Source organism: Puma concolor, chromosome C2 (genome assembly GCF_028749965.1).
Source record: "Puma concolor isolate L17-30 chromosome C2, mPumCon1.1.hap2, whole genome shotgun sequence".
Classification (NCBI taxonomy): domain Eukaryota; kingdom Metazoa; phylum Chordata; class Mammalia; order Carnivora; family Felidae; genus Puma; species Puma concolor.
This window is the reverse complement of record NC_141675.1, coordinates 97859679-97883767: the sequence shown is the minus strand read 5'-3', so window position 1 is coordinate 97883767 and position 24089 is coordinate 97859679. Positions and strand designations below refer to the sequence as shown.

Here is a 24089-nt window from a genome sequence, read left to right as displayed (position 1 = left end):
GGAGACTTTAAAGAAAGAATATAAACTCCCTAATGGTTTTTGGGGACCATGTCCTAAGATCTCTTTCGAATCTAACAATCTGAAACTTCTTAATGCTTTGTCTGTAGCTTCCCAATGGTAATTTATATTCATTCTTATGATACCTTAAGGGAGAAAGAGAAACCCGCAGAGAATCTCTTTGCTTAGATGAGGACAATTTTTGTAAATACCACATTCCTATCTGTGATAAAAGAGATTCGATAGCCTTCCAGTGATTCTTCAGTATTTTGTCCACCCCTTCCTCACATGACTTGCACCATCATTGGCTTCATTTCCTGTCTTATTCATGAAAACCTCCAAGGGGCAGTGCAGTCAACCACAAGATCACTGACTCAGTTCAATGAAGACACATCTCCTTTTCACGTTTATTTCATTTTGCTTTAAGATCACAGAAGAGCAGAGCATTCATACGTGTAAAGTAACAGAAGAGAGAAACAGAATTTAAATACATTTTAAAAGAAAGGAAAAAAAAGCTTTTTTTAATTTTAATTTTTTTTTTTTACACACACTGCGCTTTTTATTTTCCTTCACAGAGCTAGTATCCAGGGAAAAAATCCATCCAATAAACAAAAATAAACTTTGAACAACAAAAAGCCCAAATAAAAAATGGCCATGTGTTTGTATCATCAAGGAAAATTTCTGTTTATGTCTACAGGGCTGAAAAAAAGGAATATATTTATATATATATATATATTTATATGTATATAACACTGTTAATAAGGAGAATTCTAACCAAGAGCAGGATTTATACACCCTTCAGTAGAGCAGTGAGAAGGAAGGGGTGGAGGAGTGTGGGGGGAGAGAAGGTGGAGGTTTTGTCCCGTGCTTCTCTCCCCCTACATTTTTTTTTTTCCCTTTAACCTTCCCCCAATCCCAGTGAATACTTAGGGAGCAGGACCTGGCCATAATCACCAGGATGAACCATTTACATTCTCTGGTGAAGAGCAAAGACTTAGGGAAGTGGGTCCAGAAAAGGCTACAGATAAGCTTAGAATTACTGCCACGTGCCATGAAGCTAACAGTTTCGTATATTTTCTTCATTTTGCAAGAAGCAGATTTTTACTCTGTGCCTGGCTTTACATAGAGAAGGCTTGTACAGAGAAGAATGTAGCTGTAAGAGTAGATCCAGGAGCACCACTCAAAGAGACACCTCTGAAACAACCATGGAAATGGGGAGTTGTCCTATGGGCAGGCCATTCATCCATTTTAAAAAGCTTCCTAAGTAGTCTAAACACATCACATACCCTCATCTACATCAAGTGATATTAATGCTGGGAAGTCATGAATAATCCCTGGTCCTCAGTACATAAGAGACTCAGAGTCTTTCTGTTCTCCTAGGCAATGAATGAAAAGCTACCATTGGACAGATGCTAAGTTGAGCCTCCAGGATAGTGTGGGGCTACACTTTGATGGGTTAAAACAAGTGGGCTTGTGCTGAATCCATCCAGAACATGGCACAAGAAAGCAATTCCTCATTAACAGCCTGAGAAACATCATTTCTGTATGCCTTCTTCTCAGAGAACTTAACAGAGAACTTGCACATTTGATTCTGGCCTTCACAACAACTCTTACTATATTCAATTCTGTAACCTCCTCAAGTGTGTTTATTTTTGTCCTATTTTCAACTTGTCATCTTTAAATGGTATCGACTTGTACTTTTTAAAAATGAGGCTTATTTTCTCTCCATCTTCTTGCTTGACTTCATAGGCTATAAAGTCAAGTTTAGGGAAAACTTTTGCCATGAGAAATTCCTTCCAAAAACAAAATGCATTGTCTTGCCTGTTTCTCACAGAACAGCCTTTTAAACCTGCCTGAGACCACATGCTTACTACCATCAGCACAAGCAAAAAGTTTTCAACGACACACATTTACTGTAATGAGGCACTTGGCCCAGGATGAGAAAAAAAACTGACGTTTCCTGTCATATGCACAACATCCTCACTTGTTCCATGCATAACACTCAATCTGGTTATTTCCCTTCTGAAAGGTTATTAGAAGAGAATTCAAACGTTAGATTATATATTATAAGGAAACAACTCCAGCTATTTCAGTGCCTTCAGTATAATCTGGATGTGTCCTTTCTCTACATTGCTAAGAAGTTTTGATCAGAAGAGAATTTTAGAACCAGTCCAGGGACCCTGTATTCTAGAAGGTTTGGCTTTTGAAATGGAGATGATGGAATGATGGTTCTGAGAAAAGAAGCTGGTATAGAGGCCTACGTGGAGGTGATACACAGCTGCTTGGAATAATCAGCTGAATACATTTTATATGATTATTAAATTCTTATTCAGGATCAGAGTTTAGAGATGACAGAGGTCTTAGAGATGTCATCCAAATTCCTTACTTTCAGGATGAGAACGCCAAGTCTCAGGAAGGCTAAATGGCTTGCTTGAGGTCACCTAAGCTTGTTTGTGGCCAGACCCAAGGCTACAGTCCAATTCTTTTAACTTTCTGCTTGACCTTAAAGTTGCCATTTATCTTGGGTAGAGGAGTGTAATGTTTAAGTGTAATGTTAATTTGACCTAAATTTCTTTCTATAACCGTCCATGCAGAAAGTTCATGTGATCCCCAAAGTCATCTCTTTGATGACTTTTTGTGGTTGTTCAAATTGTAGAAACTCTCTCTCTCTCTCTCTTAAACACATCAGACCCTTCAGAAAGACCGTTCAGAATAGGTAGGTCTATTAGATTAAGTAAAAGTAGTTATTTCCTAGGGTAACTTGGCAAGATGTTTCTCAAGGATAGAACATATTTCTTATATCCCACGATTTCTTAGAATCAAGATGGCAAAGAAGATTTCCCGATGTCTTTGCTCGATGAGAAATAAAAACAGTAATATTTTGCTCACCACGCTGTGGGTGACTTGGACCTATTGAAAGAAGCCATCTTAGATGATCGGTAAGAAGTAACAAGAAGACACTGGGAATTGATGCAACAGACACATGAGCCCTTAAAACTCCTTCCTCTTTATTTCCTCATTTCCCTTGCTTTGGGGTCAGGTGAGACAACTATGGCTGCAGTTGGGGGAAACTCCACTTAGTTCCTGTGGGAACAAAGAGGTGGCCTCCTGAGGCTTGAGCAGGATGTGAACCTTTAATAGTTCCTGTGGGTCTACTTCCTTTCGCTGAGGCAACCTTCTTGTTTGGGACATTAGTCATCCTCCTTCCCATTCTGACCTGTGAAATGCTTCAGTTTTTATTTATTTTTATTTGATTTTTTTTCTTTAAGATTCACAGATTTAGCTGAACTTGGGCACTGCATGAAAAAATGAAGTTTACATCGTTTATATTATGTACATAAACTAGTGATTTACATTGATTTACACATGATTGGTGCCTAATTTATTAATCAGCACACAGTATGTAAATGCACTGAAAGGAAATCAAGATTTTAAAATAAGTTTTCCATAATATCCATAAACATTTGCACTGGTGTAAATGTTAAACCTAAACCTAACGTTAACACCAGCTTCCTTGCCAAGAGGAAAGTGATGTACATTGCTGCGTGAAAACAAATTCTTTCTTGAATTTCAGTTGGCCACATTTGACAACACAGCTACATGCAAATGAGAATAGTTTACTTCTCTTCTGCTAGTATGCACATAAATGTAAACTCCATTTTGCATTTAGTGAGATGTTTACAGATATAATGTCAACTATGACGGAAAATTTACATCACTGGGGCAAATGTAGTCTTTGGAAGAGAAATATTTTAAGTATGTAAGAAAGAAGAAGGCTTCCGGAACTGAATTTACATTTCTTAATTTAGGGTCCTATCTCACTATTTTTGTGGTATGTTTCACATTTGTCTTCAAAATATTAATAATTTTCATAGGTCAGATATAGCACTGCACTTATATTTCTATAAAAAACGATAGTTATTGGTGACCAAGACTAAATCCAGGCAAATAAGTTATGAAGATGAAGAGAAAAATAAGGCCATGGTTAATCCCATGGAACTTGGTCCACAAACAAATTCCTTTTAAACAAATAATTACAAAGTGGAAAAAAAATGGGGCTCTCTATCTTTCTAAATGAAGCATAGCTCTCTTTTTTTGACCAGATTCAGTTCTTTTCTTCCTTTTAAGTTTAAACCATCATTCTAGATTTGTCTTATAATACATACAATATTGTAAATATAGCATCTGTAAAGATAAGATTAAAAAAAATACATACACATATATATTATTTTTCCACAAATAATTCAAGGCCTGCAAAAAACAAAAGGAGGGATTCTGGGAGACAAGTCAATAGAAACAGTCAAACCACAACCAACCTGGGGATGGAAAATGTGACTCTGGAGTAGTTAAGAAGCTAACAACTTGGTAGGTAATAACTCAAATAATTTCATGCTGAGGAGTTTAGTTTTTGTGTGCAAAGGAGGTAAGTCCATTTTTGGAGGAGAAACAGATTTTTGTTTCTCTCCCCAAGAACATGAAAATCACGAGTACTTTTACAAGGTCTCTATGAATAGCCCCAGTTGACTGAATATGTAGTAAAAAATGCCCATGGCAAGGGAGAAGTCTGTCTGACTTGGAAGAGAAGGCAAAGGTCAATAGGACATTTCTTCCCCATGAGAAAGCACAATGTTTCCCCTAAGCCTTAGTTCTTTTAAGGGCAGAGGGATTTGATGTCTCAAAACAAGTAAGACTTTCCTCCAACAAGGCAACACCTTCTGATGAACGATTGCACAGAGGATATAATTCTGCAGTTGTAAAACCTAGGATAGTTCTCATTCTTCAGGAAGTGCCCTTGGTCAAGGTCATTTCTGCATTTGTTAACTGAAGGTCGGATCTAAGGATTTTAAGAATGGTGGAGTATCGTTTTGCATACAAAGGACATGAAAGATATTAGTCATTCAGATTAATTGATGAATTTCGCTCCTCTCATGGTATTGTTTTCAACCAGTTGGTTCTTTTCAGTGCAGGGTTTCAAGTTTTGACTACCAACGGACAAGATTCTTGAAGGGATTTATAGCAATATGATGAACTAAATTCCAAGAAGTCCCACGTTCAGACTCAATTTCTTGGTGTCAGTCCTCTGGCTCCTGCCTTTTTTCTGACCTTCCTCCAAACTATGTTCTCCTCCATTCTTCACATTGCTTAGAGACATTCTCAAACCTAGGAGATTTCTGGGGCCAATGTTTGCTCTGAAACAGGAGCCAGGACAAATGTTTTTAAATTCCCAGATCCTGCCAGAGATATATGCAAACACCACAATATTCAATAAATGTTTAATTATGTTTAATATATGTTCCATTATATTAAAACTCAGGGAACAAATGGTGCTGACAAGGCAGACATTCCTTTCAGTGGAGAATCTCCTTCCATAAAACCAAGACCTTGTCCTTATGATAGGGTGGAGACAATAAGAAATCTAGGTGTATGATTAAAATGTGTCACATGCCACAAGGATCTGTTCCTGAAACTGATACTAAACTGAACTCCTACTACTTTTCTTTTCTTATATATCTTTAAATTAGTGTGAGTTCCTCTTAAGCTTCCACTTAGGGATGTGACTGGCTCTTCAATATATGGGGAACATTTATCATCGAGGATGATAAACTTATATTCCTGTACTAAGACCAAAATGTTAGAGAAATCCCCGATTGTCAATAAATTGATGCTGGATAGGAATATGGCTCACCTTCCCTATATTTTAGTAGCTACTTTCTTGGATAAGAATTTCTGTCCTATGCCAGGATCTGCCACAAATACTCTTATCCATCCTCAAGCCCAATTTGTTTGCCCTTCTGTTTCATGTCTAAGCGGCAAAATCACAAAAGAAGGCTGGTAATAAGCTTTCTAAAACAAACAATAGAATCCCCTAGAACAGATTTAAAATGTTGCTCATCAAAGAGATCATTACCTTCAAAGACAAGGCTCATTGCCAAGAGCCTTTAATTAATAAATTCTATCAGAAATTTCAAATCCTCCCCTTTCTTTCCTTCCCTCTTTCCTGTCTCCTCTCTTTGCCTCTCCCTTCCTCCCTTCCTTTCTCTTTCTCTTCCTTTTTCTATTCTCAGTTAGGAAGTTTCCTGTTTTATAACATGTGACAGCTATTTTTCAGGTTCCAAAACTAGGTGAGGTACCATATTTGGCTTTTCTGAAATACATTCAGTTATGACCTCAGCAATAATCTTCTGTCTTTTCATAAGTTGAGCCACTTCCAATGCCTCCTATAGTCTAAGCGAAAGCAATGGTTGGTTTCCTGACAAAGATATTTACAGCCAGCTCTCTCTGCAAACCTTTCCTAAGAACATCCCGGTACTGCAGTGACACCAAACGTTGTGGTATGCATACAATTTCTGCCTAAATTATTACAAGTTTCCCAGATCTTTTGATTAAGGAACTAACATTTCAGATGACTCTTGCTGATGTAAACTCAGACATCATATCCCGCATAGTATCTTTCAGGAACTAGAAGCCAAAAGTGAGCAGGGAAGGTGGAATATATCCCAGTGGCCTGGCCTAGGATAATGATGAACCAGTAGGAACAATGGTACTGCAAACATTACCAGTGGGGCAGAAGGGAGATCGTGCAAGCCACCAAGTAAAGTATTAGCTTGCAACATCAGGACAAAAATCTGCAAAGGAGCACAAGGAATGGATTCTTTCTTGTTATGGTCAATGCTCTGTACAGAGCTCTGCCCACATCTCCGTAAGATGAGTAGGGATGTGGGCATCTGTCTACTTTTCATGCCTTGCTCACTCTCCATATAGGAAACAATCTCTGCTCAGGGGAATCCATGGGCCAAATGCAGTGTTAGGTGAAGCTCAGGGAGGGGGCAAAACAGAGCTGCTTAGGATCTCCATGTGGCTCATCATCCTTTCATTGGGAGTTAACACTTGGAGACCTTTCCGCTTCTTGGGATTTACTCAACACATGCTACTCACTTCTGCAGCAAAGCAGGCCCAAGCCTGCAAAAAGCCAGGAAATATATGAATTCCTCAGACTCATGAAACAAGAGTGAAATCAGAAACCTTCTCTCCTAGGTCACCTCATTGACGTCACTGATTCTTTCTACTGTTTGCTCACCCCATCAATAGTAGGCACTTTCATTTACAGTGATATTCTGAGTGACTCTCGACTGGGTTCTGATGATTAGACTAGGAGGAATATGAGGTTCTGCCCTTAAAAGGGGCACAGCTTGGTGTGAATACACACTGATGTCATGTGACAGCCATGGAGGGGTGCTGGGGGGCTCTGCTCCATGCCTCCTTCTCCACCATGTCCCCCAGCAACTTGTCACAGCCGCGTCTCACAATTACAATGCGGGACAGTATCTACAGCACAATGAGTCTATGTACACATGGACCATTCCCTTGGCATGCTTTAGAGAGAGACACACACGCGCACATACTTGTATACCCACGTGAGAGCGAGAGGCTTGAGCACGCACGCACGGTGGAGAAAATTAAAATGGCACTTCCTAGCATTTGCGGCATGACTAGTGCTGGGGGGGTGCTGTGAAGAGAAGCAGCAGCCAGGGGGTTTGGGGGAGGGAATAAAACGGAGTATCTGGGATGGATGTGGAGGACATAGAACACACTGAAGGGGGAGGAAATGGTCTTAAAAGTTGGGGAGATAGTGGAGGCAGGAAAGCCAGATAAAGGCTCAACACGGATTCCAGCATGGATTCCACTGATAGTCTGAAATGGCTACAAGTCAGCTCAAATGAAAAACAGAATAAAAAGATGATGGAAATATAGACACCAAAGGCAAGACCTTAGTTTTTCTTTCCCCACAGATGAAAAAGAATGAAAGAAGGATAAAGTGTGTGTGTGTGGGGGGGGGGGGGGGGGGCGGTTAACATCCATCTGATACTTCTTCACTTGTCTTATTTTTACAACATCCGGGTGTCCTTAGCATGATGTGGTCTTTATATAGAATACATTTGCAACAATATACACATATCCTTGTAGAAATTTTCCCACCCTGATTTACTGAAATTTTTATTGATGGACTTAAAATGGTTTTAAATATATTTTCTTCTTCGTTTTCTTATTTCCCCCTCCATTTATAAACACACAAAGTTGTGAAATAAACAGTCTCCCCCCATCTTGCTCTCTCTCTCTCTCTCTCTCTCTCTCTGTATCCTGTGTAACGCATTTTTGTGTGTTTTTTAAATTATTTTAAAATTTTATTCTATTAACATTTGCTGAGAAGGCAGAGCAGAGATGCTGCCAGCAGCCACAGTGGTACGGCCAGACTGATGGATCCATTTATTCCTCTCACCGACCCAGGCCCTGCAGTGCAAAAGAGAAAGAAAAGAGAAGTTACATTCAGCCCGCTCTATGTCACAGCTGACTGCTGACAGTATCAGAGGTAAGAATGGCTGCGCCTCAAAGTCAGTGCTTGTGTACAGCCCAGGAAGGGCTCACAGTCTTTCCTAAATCCTTCTCCTTGAGTTCTAAGTATCTCAAGGGGTATCAGTGGTTGAAATACATTTGAATACAAACTACTCTTGCTGGAGAAGGCTATCGCTGATGTGTCTGCTGGTGCAGCGGGCTCCTCTTCACCCAACCTCTTCTTGCATGCTGTGCCCTGCATAGCACTGTGATGCCAGAACTCATTAAGATTCCAAGCACTGGTGAGGGTCCTTCAGCAGCCAGACACGGGCTCCTCCAGCTGATTCATCACAGGATCTCCATCAATAAAACATAGAGCCAATCCGAAACTCTCATTTCTCAGGGGGAAGCAGTAATTATTTATTTGTTAATGGGGAGGGGAACTGTTTCCAAGGAACATTTATGGCTGGATGGCACCTTAGCTGTATGCTAGAAGATAAGTCAACTCCTTGTAGAGTCTTAAGAGGTTGCAGGAGATCATCTGGTCCAAATTCTTCATGTGACACTTTAAAAACTCAAAAGCAAAAGCAACCACAAAACCCACCACCACCACCAGCAGCAAACCTAGAGAGGTAGAGAGGCAAGTCCAAACCAGAAGCAGAACTGAGATTTGAACGTGCCCAGAATTTCACCCTGGAATGGCAGTCTATGTTGTTTCCCACTGTCACCCGAATTTTCCCAACATGGATACGATTTTGGGGACGTGGGTCTGGATCTAAGAGGGAGATGGGAATGGAGAGGAAAGTGGAGAAGGGATTTGTGTAGACAGAGAGAAGAGAATTGGGGCAGAAAATGTGGGTCCCATGAGCTTGTCCCCTATGCTTTGTTTGCTCCATTTTCTCCTTTTGTATAGTTCTGTTTGTATAGATCCATTACAAGAAGAAAATCTCGGTATTTTTCACACAGAGATTTTTAGATTTAAGGTTGTATGCTTAGACAATGATGTTCAAAAGAGAAATCAACGTGACTAATTATGGGTCACTTTGCAGTTCTGAGGTCACATATGCAGATCAGTGTGTGTGAATGAAGGTGCATGTGAGTGTGCTGTGTGCCCATGCGTGTTTAAACCTATGATGGTTTTCAAGTGCAATAGTGGTGTGCACATGTTTCCAAAATTGTCTACAACTATATCAGATCAGATGTAAGATAACAGGGAAAATGTTGAATTCAAGAATGTTCTAATCTGTGTTCTATATAAATAATAGCAACAACATCAACTGAACAAAACCAACAATTACACAGCACTTGTTACCAGGTACTGTCAGAAATGCTCTACCAATCTAAGCATCTAACCATGCTACGAGGTAGGTATTATAATGGACCCTTTTCCACAGTGACATAATAAGAGGCACAGAGAGGTTAAATCTACGGCACAAATTCACACAGCTGGTGAGCAGAGGAGCTGAGGCTTTTACCCGGGCAGCTGGCTCCTGTCTTTGCCTATCACCACTACAGAGTGGTTACACGGGGAAGGAGTGCCAGTGAGTCTCCTGTCAAATCAATTTTGGGTTCGTTTAAAACAAGAGCCAGAACGAACAAAACAACACGGAGGCAACCATTATCTTGGAACAAGTGATTTTCAATAGAATATTTTTGACTAGAATGTTTTCTTGAGAATATTAAAAACATTACTTAATATAAAAATATGAAGATATACAAACTGTGAACAGCATAGTTATAAAGTAAGTATAAAATAAGTATAAAATGTAAAGTATAAAACATAGTATAAAATAAGCTTTATTATCTGGAAAGCTATGGAAATGCAGAGTAAACAATTTAAATATTCAATCAGTCAATTCTGCAGTTTTCTGAATGGCTGTAGGATCATATTAATAAAAGACACTTTTGCTACCTTCATGTTTTTCATGAGGAATTTAGGCTCAAGAAGATTATGTGTGTGCATAAAGTACCTGATGGTAATTGTTGCCCGGGCACTGGAATACAAACATTTGGAGTCTCAGCTCAATGCCTTTCCTTAACCCACCCTCCATGCCCTTCACCACCACCATTTTTGGCCTTTGTGACCTTTAAGCTCTCTCAGTGGGCACTCTCCAGGCCTTCTGGCCAGATGGCAATGGATTTCCCCATCATTTTAATTCCTCTGTATGCTTTAAATGGCATGAACTCTATGGCACATTTGTTTGGATTAGTGTTGTCAGTACAGCTTCCAAAACAGAGAAAGACTATACACAAATTGAGGCCATACAGGACTAAACAAAAATGATTTTTGTTTTGCCTTAGGGATAGGGTGAAACAGAAGGATTTTACAAAGAGTTTGATTTTGCTTATTTCCTTAATCTCATTTTTAGTGCTGCGACAGGCTAGATTATCTCTCAGACATCTTGGAGTTGAGTAGTAACTGGGGAAGTCTAAAAACCCTAGTCTTAACACTTTATTTGAAGGGCAGTAAATATTTGAGAAAGCAAAAATTCCATCATTGAAAAACATGATATATACATATATGGACCTAAATAAACATGGTCACATATAACATACTTGCTAATGTATGTACACACATATATATGCGGATACAAAGAGAAGTATATATGTTATGTGCGTACTCATATATATACATATGATATAATGTACACGTGTATTATTGGTCTTTTAATACATGTAATTGAGAATTGGCTGTTACTTTCACATGTTAGTCTATGATATATATAGGAATCCCAGTATGACTGTGTTAATAATCTTTAATTTTATCCTTAGTAGAATTATTATTATATATTTGAAATGCATTTTGTGGATCTATTAAAGATATCTTCATCTCTATCAATGATTATTTATTAAGTGCTCTCATATAACTGTTTGATGTGCTTATATGACATGCTCTTTTCATAATTGGTTTTGAGAGTAAATAAATAGCTTGCAAAAAATGCACGGGTAAATGAATGAGAGTTGGAGAACCATCACAAGTGTGTATGCAATTATAGATATATATGACTGCATAGGAGACTACTTCAGTTAATGGCTATTTCAGGGAAGAATAATCAGCAAAATCATTAATTACATTTTAGTTCATAGTTATGAAATTTCTGCTTATTTGTGAAAATGCAAATGATAAATCTTATTTCCCACACCAGATGGCCAGGCTCAGCAAGTGCTTTTATATACTGACAGATATAATGAAAGCAAGAGTCTGTAAACATAAATTAGCCTTAAGAATAGATGAGCAAATAGAACCACAATTCAAAAATTGCTACATGTTTTTCATACAACAGACAAAAATCATGTCTTGGCAGTTAGGCACATTCTATATGTGTTTATGTATGTGTGCATACACTTATATGTGTGGTATCTCGTAACCATGCAATAAATGGTAGCATCATCATTATTGCTATTAACTATAGAAGGTTGGATTACAGAAAGGCATGAAATACCTCTGAACCAAAGGTATTGGTTTGTGAATTGGGTCAAGGCTTTTAAAGTTTGACCTGATGGGGCAAAATTCAGCTATAGCAAGATTGAGAATCTTGAGTCAACACACCAGGTCAAGGTTCTTGACCCCAGGACAGGATGATAAGTGAGACTCTGTATCAGCGTGAATGCTGGACTGCACTTTGTCACAACAATGTTTTTAAAAGGGAATTTGTGATTAAGGACAAGGTTGATAAAACATCCTGAAATTGCAGGATATGTGGATTTTTGGCAAGTCTCTATGATACAGATCTGATGCAGGATACTCTGCCAATTGATTTGTCTTTCAGTACAATCTCAAAGAAAGTACAAGATGATTTTCCAACACCTGCTTTAGAGGGCATACACTTGGAGATGCTTTATGATTCAAATCTAGCCAGTGCATTTCTGTTGCTTCTCCTGAGTACTTAGGGCTCATTTTCCTGAATGTAGGACTAGATTTATTCAAAATAATCATTCTTTAAAAATTAATCATTAATCACAGCCTCAGTGATCCTTGGGCATTCCTTTCAGCCACTAAGGCATCAAGGTCTATAACGATTTTATTCCTGTTTTCAGCCACAAAAGAAAACAAAGAAGACTAGGTGAGTTTAAGTTTGAATTCTACTTAGAATTATTAAGGGCTGACCGAGTGAGAATAAAACAAAAACTCAAACAAAATACAAGACAACTGTTAAGCAAAGGAGAAAAATTATCTACATCTCTCTTAGATATTATCCGGATATGCAGGCTAAGGCACTTCCCCGTCCTGGGAAGCCATGTTTAAAGGAAAGCCTGATAAGATTGACTCTGGCGCCACCTGCTCTCCACGTTCAGCCAGTACAGCTTCCTCTGGGTGAATGAATTGGGGGATTAAAGTTTATAATCTCCAGGCTGGAGACTTGAAGAGGGGATATATTGATGTTTAATTTGAACAGTGTACCTTAGAATTAAATTTGGGCTTCACCTACAAGTGAGTCTTGGATAAGCCCGAAGTATTTTCACAGTAACGTCCATCACATCTTTTCCATCACAACAGCATCAAATATTTTGGCATGCAAAATTTTGAAATTTTAGGCTAATGCTTAGAATCCCTTTGGGTGACACTAGGAATTTATCTCAAAGGTCTTTGAAATAAAACCCTATGCCCAATTTCTCCATCCATACCAGCCCCCTGAAGAATCATATGTTCATTCCATTAACACTAACCACTTAAAATTCAAATGTAATTGATAATCATGGCATTGGGGAAAGAATAAGGTCTGAAGGGGACAGGAATTTACACTTTCTTGCACCAAATGATCTTGGTACAATGTATGTACTTCTGATGTCCTCTTCCCTGCTGCCTTCTGTGAAGATTTGTTAGAGCTGGCCATACACAAGGTGCTGAACCTTTCCTGGGAGTAAGCAACAAAGGCTTCATAATTTTTAATGTTTATTTATTTTTGAGAGAGAGAGAGAGAGAGAGACAGAGACAGAGAGAGAGAGACAGAGAGACAGAGAGACAGAGTGTGAGCAGGGGAGGGGCAGAGAGAGAGGGAGACACAGAATCCAAAGCAGCCTCTGGATCTGAGCTGTCAGCACAGAGCCCAATTCAGGGCTCGAACTCACAAACCATGAGATCATGACCTGAGCCAAAGTCAGACACTCAGCTGACTGAGCCACTCAGGTTCCCCAAAGGGCCCATAATTTCTGTGGCTGTTGGTCACTAGTAGGGTCTAAGTCCCACAATAATAGGTTTTCACTATTAAGAAGGACCTTGGCTATCTCATAGCCTTTGAGACTCAGAGAAGAAAACATTTTCAGGTGAGACAATTACCAATTCAAGTGAGTGGTCATGAGAACTTAAGAAGGGTAATGTCTGGCCATGCAGCTTTCTCTGTGACTCTGGTCTGGGGATAGACTCTGTAAGGATTTCTGTTGGATTTCTAAGGAGGGTGCCTCAGAATTGGTAATTGTTTGCATTTCATGAAGCTTTAACTTGATTGCATTGTCTTTGTAGGGAGACCTGGGTGATTTTTGTGCCACGAGGCTGGCTGATGGAGGCATGTGGAGTAGTTCCTGGGAGACCGCAGCAGACTGGGTGTACTGAAGAAAGGGGAGGTTATCTGAAGACCTGGGAGAACACTGAGTCAGGAGAGAATATTAAGTGTTCAAGAGCTTCATATTAGGAAACACTACTCTATTTCCTTTAGCAATGTATCCATTTTAATAGGCAACAAGAGACAGTAAAGTAGGCTCTATATTTTTTCTGAGAGCCCAGTCATTGGACAGTGAACATTGCCAAAAGTGCAGATCTGCAAGAATTAACCACGGCCACACATGGAAAGTGGGAGAGGGAATAACTTGTTCAGTTCCAGAGATTTAAAAATAAATAGCTATCAAGAGCAATGTAGGGGTTATGGGCTTTTTGTGAACGAGAAAGTTTGCAATTTGGGAAACATAGTGGCAAATACGTTATGAAAATTATTATCACAAACTATTGAGATGAAATGAACTCAAGTGTATAAGACCCCAATATATGGCTATGAAATCTTAATTTTAACATATAGAAGATATTCTTTAACATATAGAAATAAGAGCCATACCTTTTTGCTTGAAGTGCACGGTGGTGCCAATTTCTAAAAAAGAAACATTTAACAAAACAAAAAACAGATAAAAAATTTTTTTTTTTTATCAACTGAAAATAAGCACAAAGGTAATCTGGTACTCTCCACTGAAAGGAGAATGGGACAAAAGGTAGAAGGAACATTCTAATAGAAACACATACTGGTAGAGATTGAAAGAAAGGCTCATGGAAAGAGATTGTTTTGTTGGAACAAACGTGCAGTCGGAGGTGGCAAAAACAATTTCCAACTACAAATATTTGATGTTACATGTTATGTGTATAGACAAGTACAAGAACTCTGAGAATGGCAGGTAAAAGCACTCTTGACTGCAATGTAATGGAATGATGGAATGTGTCTAGCCTCCGATCCCATCCTGGCATTTTGTCCCTGGTTGGTTCCTCTCAGGCCAATCGACCTTCATATTTTTCTTCTAACTAAATCCATTCCAACTTTAGAACTTGTGCACATGCTGTTTCTTCTGCTTGGAATGTTTCTCCCCCAGATCTCTGAATGGCCCAGGCAGTCACTTCATTCAGATTTCTGCTGAAATGACCCAACTCGGGAAGGACTTCTCCCATCACCTTATCAAAATGGTACCTTCTGTCACTTTCCATTCTTTTACCCTGATTTATTAATGTTATTAACACTTATCCCTACTTGGTATCATTGTATACATTTCCTTATTTGCTTGGTTAGAGTTTATCTCCTCCGCTAGAATATATGTTCCATGAAGGCAGAAGCAGTGTATGTCTTGTCAATTATTGTATCCCTGTGCCTGCATTAGAGTCTGACATTCAGTATGTGTGCAATAAATACTTGTTGAATGTGTAAATATCAGGGTTGGAAGAGCTCATACAAGTCAAATACTTGAATTCCCTTTTGACTATCTTTATCAACTAAACTAGAATACTATTTGATCTTTAGAAGTAAATATGGAAAATTTCCATAGGATACCACGTTGACTCACAGGACCAACTGAATGGTTAATTAGATACAGGAGTCCAAACCATGGCTGTGGGATATGGATTGTCTTCTCTGAAGATCAGGATGTAGCCCTGCACCCCTCAATGACATGCTTTCATGAAGGAAATAAACTGACTGAACTCTGAAGCTAAAGAGAGCCTTTTGAACTGGACATCCATTTACCTCATTTTCCTGCTTAAAACTTTTTCATGCTTTCTTGTGTCTTCCAGGATAAGGACCCAAATCCTTAGCATGGCACCTAGGACTCTACCCCTTCATCTCTCCAGCCTCATCAATGTCTGTCATCTCTGCATCCTAGCCCACATGCCTTCCTTCATTCTCCAGGGTATAATGTTTTTTTCTGTTGTAGGGCTGATGGCCCAATGTTGTCACTGCTAGAAATCCCACTTCTCCTTTAGAATTCATTTATAACTTCCACAGGGAAGGCTTCCTTAGTCCCCTTAGTAAAATTCAGTCCCTTTTTTTATAAGCTCTGCTCTCCTTCATAACACTCATCTCAGTTTTAATTTTAAATACATTTGTCTGAGGTTTTGAGTAATGCTTGTCTTCATTACTGGACTGTGAGTTCTATGGAGCAGGGGCTGTCTCTGCTACTGTCCCTTGTTGTAGTTTAGCCAATGCATGAAGGCACTCTGCATGCACAATGGGCCAAAACAGATTTAGAATTACTGAAATATGAGAAAAATAAATATATGCCAGGCATCCTCCTAACAGAGTCTCTGTTAAAACAACAGAGAGTCTGAGTAGCTAAATTATTACCCAATTTAACACAAAGGGGTCAGAACTTTAGAATTAGGTCTTCACAGTTCCTTGGGGTTCAGTGCAGTCTATTTCCTTCACAGATTTTCCATTTGTTTATCCAAAGGAGGTCATAAGGAGAAGTCCTCAAACAGCATACTGTTTTCTGGTTTTCTTATGATGGCTATAAGAAGGGCACAATTTTCCTAGAGTCTGAGATCTTGAAAATGTTTGGCTACAATTCAGCATTAGTGAAACTAGTATAAGCCAGGCTGTTCCTAACAGCAAGCTGTGTCTACGTGTAAGAACGGCTTTCCTGGGGCGCCTGGGTGGCGCAGTCGGTTAAGCGTCCGACTTCAGCCAGGTCACGATCTCGCGGTCCGTGAGTTCGAGCCCCGCGTCGGGCTCTGGGCTGATGGCTCGGAGCCTGGAGCCTGTTTCCGATTCTGTGTCTCCCTCTCTCTCTGCCCCTCCCCCGTTCATGCTCTGTCTCTCTCTGTCCCAAAAATAAATAAACGTTGAAAAAAAAAATTTAAAAAAAAAAAAAAAAAAAAAAAAAAAAAGAACGGCTTTCCTAAACTCGTCAGATGTGGGTGGAGGGATCCTAGTGTGAATGTTGTTTTGAATTATGATCGCTGGTGGACCTCCAGATGTACTTCTGAAGATGCTCAAAGCTATTGGCACCTGTCTTTCTGTCTTTGAAGAGTTAGTCTATTACTTGCACAAGTAATTGAAGTCTTCTGTATGGAAGCCCATACAGAAGGATGTAGAGAGAATTCTGCCCCTCTCCTAGCAGAATCCAGGAACTGTTGTCATTTTTACTCCAGAAGTGAAGCTAGATTTCATCAAGATATTAAGACAGTAGTCTCTACCTGTTGACCACACTGATCATCTGACCACTGATGTTTCAATTGTGTATTAAACATACTGCCACTAATTTTTCTAATATTCTTTGAAATAAATGCTTTGGCTTAAAAATGGTTGAAGAGGCACTGTAGAGAATGTACTTAATATAATGTGAGAAAACTGAGGCCCAGAGAGGCTAATTGGTTACCCAGGCTCACACAGAACAGAGCTGAGACTGAAATCCAGGGCTCCCACTTCTCCAGCCTTAACCCTGTCCCTTATTCTACAATTTCCTTCTGGTACTTTTGTGAAGGCAAGGCTATGTACCTATACAGCCTATATAACTCTAGGTTTATCATAGGATATTTACATGACTCACTCCCGACTGGGGACAGTTTGTCTCTGCTCTTGTGCAGAGTGAACTTCCCTTCTTTCTTTGGTCAAGCCTTCTAGTTTCTCATTCTTTAGAATTTGTAAGTATGCTGCAAGGTTATAGAGTGATTGCTTCTTGCCCAAAGAGGCCTAGATCCCTAATGGAGCCATCTTTATATAAAGAACACTTGGTTCCCCCTGCTCTATCCCTGATCCACAGGCCTTCTGGGATAATTCCAAGCAACTGTTCAGGAGCCTGGGTGGGCAGGAAGACCAACAGTCCTGCTCAAGCTAGAAAATATCACTAAACCTCTCTGTGCCTCAGTTTCATTATCTGTAAAATAAATTTAATTAACATGCTCCTTATAAATTTGTGCTATGGGTTAGATAAATTAATTATCATACTGTACTTGGAATGCTGCCAGATACATAGTAAGAGTTATTGTTATCAGATTTGTGGTAAAATCCTTTCTAGGGAGGACTTTCAGTGAAAGTTTGGTGGAAAAGAGAAAAATATATCTTAACAAGTAGGCCATGCCAGTGCAGATCCAAAGAACAACAACAAAAGTCTACTGCACCAATACGGATGAACAAAACATTAACAGGTGTTAGCACACTGCAGTGATAGGGAAGCAGAATGACTAGGCAGCGTGTTGGTCTGGAGAACTCCGGCAATATGCCTGGTTAACCAGTCAGTGACTCAGGCCTGGATAAGAGTCTACATGTCCTAAATATTTCTCTTAGGGATCAGAAACTCCCCTACTAATTGAAAAGAGTTATTAAAAGAAGGATTTGAAAACGTTGCTCCAATATTATACTCTATGAAGAAAAGCTCACAAAAAATCAGATAAAAAATATGCATTTGCTTGAAACACCTTTAAAAAGCAAACCAGCTTACCAATTAAATTTTAGGAAGCACTCCCTATTGCAATAGATAAACTGGTTTGTGAAATGCTAATGATCTTAAGACTTGGAATTCCATTTATCTTTAGGAAAAGAGAACAGAGTGCTTATTCTGTACTATTATTTCCTATTTATCCTCTTCTGTTGGAATAGAACCTTCCTTTTTGAGGAGCAAAACCCTGCACGTTTTGAGCCTGGCACTTTGAAATCCTGGTTGTGTGCTGCCATCTTGTGGTAATATAAAGACATATTCCTATGTTCTGCCTAAAGGAATTGCCTTTGTCCACCAGGTGGCAGTAGTGGGAAAAAATAAAAACTTTTTATCACTCAGAGCCAGCATGAAAGGTTACATTTCAAAAAGGAGTATTTCTTATTCTTACGGAAGAGAAAAAAAAAATATTTTTTTTTGTTGTCCTTAACAACTGAAAATGATTCTTCTTTTTGTAGTGCTAAGGTGATTCCAAATTCTTAAGTAAAACTGCCTTGGGCATATTATTTCTGTAGGGATTCCCTGGACACACTCATTAGAATACACTTGAAACCTATGATTTTTATACCTTTCAGGAAAACATCTTACCACACATCGACCCTGCTTTAGCAAATACACTTAACAAGTAAGCGTGACAACGCAGGTACAAAGAATAAAATAAAAAGATAAATCTACTGCAGCAATACAATGGACAAAACTTTGGGGGAGTTTAGTACAGAGAAAGTTCTAGAATTCTCTGGAAGCATTATTGCTACATGCTTAGACTTTAGCTCTGGCTGATGGAGTACAAGGAGACCGTGGGGGGAAAGAATTTAATACTAGAGAAGGCAAGTGTTATGACACATTTATTTATGCTCATCCGTCTTTGACTTGTAATTTTCAGATTTTTAAAAAGTTTATTTATTTATTTTGAGAGAAAGAAAGAGAGATTGAGCAGGGGAAGGGCAGAGACAGAGGGAGAGAGAGAATCCCAAGCAGTCTGTGTGCTGACAGTGCAGAGGCCAACATAGGACTTGAACTCACGTGGGGCTTGAACTCAGGAACCCTGAGTTCATGAGCTGAAACCAAGTCTGACACTTAACCAACTGAGCCATCCAGATGCCCCTAACTTTACACCTAGCCATGTTAGACAAGCCTGCAACATTGGAAAGAGCTGATTCAGTCTCTCTAATTGGCATAGACCATGTCTTCCTTGTTTACTACTGTAGTCTCAGCTCACTATTTCTCTAGCATGGAGTAAGCGTCCAACAGATTTGCTGAATAAATGCCCATGCATAAATGAATGGATAGATGAATGAACAAATGAATGAGTGATTCAATCAATTAATACCTGAAGATCTATCCTAGCTGGGATTCTAGGTAAAGGAAGATTCTATTCTGCTTTAGGAACCATCATGCCCTAGTGGCAAGGCAAAATTATTGCTGAGAATTCAGGCATTTGAAGAGCCAGATGGGGCCAGGAGTTACTTTCATCAGTCCCCAAATTCAGGCAGGTAGAAAAATTTTTGGAGTGTTGAACTTTATTTAAGAATATCTTCCCAACTAATGAAAATTTAAATGTTGGAAGATAAAAACCCAGGCTTCTTTTTTTGTCCAAAGGCCAGAAGACTTATTCTTACCTCTTACCTTCTCATCTTCCATGATGTGGTAGGATTCATTTATTCATTCTCTCTCTCTCTCTCTCTTTTTTCCCTTTTTCTCTCCCTTTCTTTCTCTCTCATTCTCTTCAGGAATTGAAGTCAGTGATATGAAGGTGAGAGAGATGTGTCATTGGAAACTCTAGAGTTTATACTTTGGAAAAATCCCTTATTGTCCTAGGTAAGGTACAAGTCTGTGTTTATGAACAACTTTGTCATTTTTCCTTCTTTGAGTTCTATCTGGAAGAGAAGATGAGGGTACTACCAATCCATAAAGGGAAGAATTGATTTTCAGTGCTTTGACTCTCTGGACTCTTAACCACTTACCTCCAACCCGCTGCTTCTAAGCACTCATTCATTCCCAGCCATGTGTAGGATATACAGAGCTTTGGAGGTCTATGTTGTTTGTGCGGTTGTTCTAATTCCATGATTACTTGAACATAAATGGCTCACTTTTTAACCTGCCACAGCCATTTGAACAAGGAAACATTCTCTCCTCTGCTGTGCACAACTCTTTGTAGAAGGTCAGTCATCTGATATGCCTTAGGTTTTGAAAATGACATATGAGTTTGAAGATGTAAAATGATTAATTGCCCTCCCCCACCCCTGGTTCCCCACCATTCTGGGCCATCTAGTAAGACTGTATGTTCAGGAGACAGGGAAGGTCCAAATTCAATGGGGATCTTGCCCTCCAGTTGCCTGGAGAAAGTGAGAGAGACATGGGGTTAAAATCCTTAAGGGATTTAATAAAAGAAATGAAGAAGATTCGATGCACTGTCTCATCTTCCTTCACTGATGCTGAACACCTGAAGCATAACATTTATAAGGTTCCTCGATGGGCACTTATGCTTTATGCGCTCTTTTACTTTTTGTCACTGTTTTGAAAAACAAAACCCTTATTATTATAGTGGCTTAAAAGGGGGATGTTTATTGATTCAATTTTCAAATACACTTTCAAGCTTAGACAGTTATTAATTTCTTTCTCGCAGGTTTCTCCACTCAGAGGCTTTAGGCAACAGCAGCATCTACTTGCAAGTATTATTATTATTATTTTTTTTGACATAGAAAAAGATATGCCTGTGATTTCTGTTTAGGTTGTTGGAGTTTTTGATTATTTCCCACTTACTGTATTCATGTTGTACAACCCTTCATGCCTAATACCTCTGGAGTGATGTTCTTTGAGAACCACAGCAATGATTCTGGGTGTAGTTCAGGGGGAAAGGCCAAAATAGAGAAACAAGGGCTAAACCTCAACCTTAAGGCTATTCCCATTTTTTTTTATTTGTTCATTTTTTAAGTAAGCTCTACACGCAATGTGGGGCTTGAACTCATGATCCTGAGATCAAGAGTCATATGCTGTACTGACTGAGCCAGCCAGGCATCCTGATTCCTGTTTTCTTAGTTCATAGGTGGAATATTATCCTAACTACTAAGAGAACATATCAAACTAGCTGGAAACTAGGGAGTTTTAGTATGTCATCAGTATTTGAGAAAGGAAGATGGCTTCCCTTAACTAGCTTCAGGTCATGAAAGGAATCCTACACTTTACTTTCAAATACTTGTAAGGGCTTTCCTCTTCACATTTGAACAGAAATGGACCTCACATGTTTGGTGCTATTTAGGAGTGAGTCAGAGCCCTAAATGTTTGAGCAGAATATTTGCCACCCTGGACATAGGGTAATAACTCCTTGTTAAATGAATACACAAACCCAAACCAAATGAAGGCTGATGTAATTTCTAATTGTATAATGTGAATAAAATATTTGAGAGTCATTTTTTATTCTCATCAATTAGTGAACAATTCTCTATAACCAAACGTTCTACAGTAAAGAGGATCAGAAATTTTTTTAAAGGTTATTACATTAAAAAAGACAAATTTATAAAAGGGGAATATTACTACACCAATTTAGAGACAGAATTGGTAAGCGCTCCCATATCTGAAAGGGGGGGGGCTATTACTGGAAATCCTGGAGGTGACACAAAGGAAATTTCTTATAGGACGAGTCAGGGTGGACTTGCATCTGGAAGAGATGTGAGTGAGCTGGCAGCTGTGGAGACAGCCCTGGCCCCGGGCAGGAGGGCTGGTCCTGAGCCTGCCCACGCTGTGAGCTTGAGCAAGTCAAGAAACACACTCAGCCTCAGAAAGGACAGAAAACAGAGAATGGCCTAGGTGTTTTAACTTAAACATTTTATAGTCTACTGACAGCTCACACCTCAGATGAAACATTTGTCTGTATCATATTAAAGATATTATCTCTGAGGAGAGAGATATATGTGATCTTTATTTTCTTCTCTATAGTTTCATATATTTTCAAAACCTTCCATAATGAGAATGCCTAACACTTATTATCAGAATAGAAAATTATTTATAAAAACAAAGAATTGCATTAAAAGAGAAACCTCGAAATCTGGGGAAAAGAAAATAATAGTTGGCTTTGGGATGACATTATAACAAGGAGATTGAATTTTTTTTCTCTTTTTTAGTTGGCTGGCATCATAGAGCAAAACCAAACAGAAGGTAAGATAGGTAATGTCTAATTTCTATAAGGAATATAGTCTTAACAACATGAAATGACAAGGCAATAAAAAAATGCCTTATATGGGTTTATGAGGTCCTTCTGACTGTAGGCTTGATATAATTGCTCTGTAGAGGAGTATAGGTGCGCGATTTGACTTTAACTGCTATGGACCCTGCTCAATGGCAATATGGATTGTTATAGAAAGTGCAGATTGGCCAAGCATTCCCACCACAAAGAGAGGGCTTCATTAAGTCTGTTATAGCAAGTCAGCTTTCTCAAATCCTACAGGTTTCTTATATAGCCTGAGAAATTTAAATTTTAATAATCAATGAATTAAAATGTTAGAGAATGCCCAAGGGTCTAAGTTTAATAAAGGGGTTTCCCAGGGCCACTCCACCTAAAAAACATATGAGATTAAAAAAGCTCCACAAGTAAATGTATTTGAATCAGCTGTCAGTAACGTATTGGGGCCAGACAGGCAGTTTCTGCCTTCTAGAAGAAACAACTGCTTCTGCCCTTGTATCTAGAATGCACCTGTTGTACCTGCGGGTACAATTCTGGCCTTTTGCCCTTGTTGGAATTTAAAGACCAGTCATCTCATTTAATAAAGAACTACCTCCCAACCCCAAATCTGCTTAGTTGTTGGTACAAAGTAGATTATATTTTCCATGTTTAAAAACATACGTTTTATGTATATTTTAAAGCCTTTTGTGCCTTCATTTATTTGACTTGCTAAAAAGGATTAAAAGCACAGGTTTGCGTAGGTCTCTAGAGATTGTCGTTCTTTCTGGTTTTCTTCCTCTCTTTTCATTTCCCAGTCTTAAATTGTGAATTGCAGATCCATTTTAGAATACATTTTAGATTTAAATTCTAAGATTCAAGACTGTCTTTAATCCATGTAATGTGTGTTTTCATTTTGTATGTTTCAAAATAAAAAAAAAACCATTCAAATACCATAAAACAAAGAAACTGGCCTGCAGAATTTGAATGTTGAGACAACAAATGAATTTGTGAGGTTTTGGGGACCAAAGCTCTTGGAAATAAGATAAGGGATTAAAGAACGTGGTACGCTCTGGACCTATATCCCTTGGACCTATGTCTACGGCACTAAGCATCACAGTTCAGGACTTGGTAAAGGCAGTCGTGCTTTGGACCTTTGCCAAGTGACTTTATTACTCACAGTGCCAGGATGCCTCAGTGATTCATACTCCTGCTGCATCACTGACTCCAAATATAACATCACCACCAGGTTCTGGAGCAGATCCTTGAAAATATTGATGGCCCCTTACAACCTGACCCTTCCTACAACTAAAATTGAAATTTACCATCAAACCTCCCTGTTGAGAGGCTCAAAGTTTTCCCTAGATGTTCTGCCAAATAGGCTCTCAGTATTTTTTTTTCCAAAAACCTCACCCAGAACAGTGCTACCTACCATACATAGAGTATACAGTATTGGTATATGTCTGTACAAATAAGCCAACAGATATTTCTTGTCTTCAAAGTATGACAGAGGTATAAATGCAAATTCTCTTGCCTTTAAACCCCACTGGTTTGTCACATGTCTTTTCTTTTTAAAACAGGCCAGATGCAAATGAGAAGGAATAAGAAACTATTAGGGAAACGTCATTTTTCAGATTTTAAAAATTAATTAGACTTAATATTGTTTAACTCTCTCCGGATTCTAAACTTTTGTATGTACTGGAAT

The 24089-nt window shown here is 38.9% G+C and overlaps 1 protein-coding gene across 5 annotated transcripts in view; it reads right to left on the bottom strand.

The window, feature by feature from the left end:
* Positions 1-375: 375 nt before the first annotated feature.
* Positions 376-24089, bottom strand: part of LSAMP (limbic system associated membrane protein) — a 922095-nt gene continuing 898381 nt past the window's right edge. For 3 of the 5 annotated variants that reach the window (XM_086675373.1, XM_086675374.1, XM_025913697.2), the window contains one exon: positions 376-8286. In XM_086675373.1, coding sequence (XP_086531499.1) covers positions 8189-8286 — 98 coding nt within the window. In that variant the 3' untranslated portion in view covers positions 376-8188. Of the gene's footprint in view, positions 8287-14375; positions 14409-24089 lie in introns of all 5 variants that reach the window. The other 2 variants (XM_086675372.1, XM_025913696.2) reach the window with 1 other exon arrangement.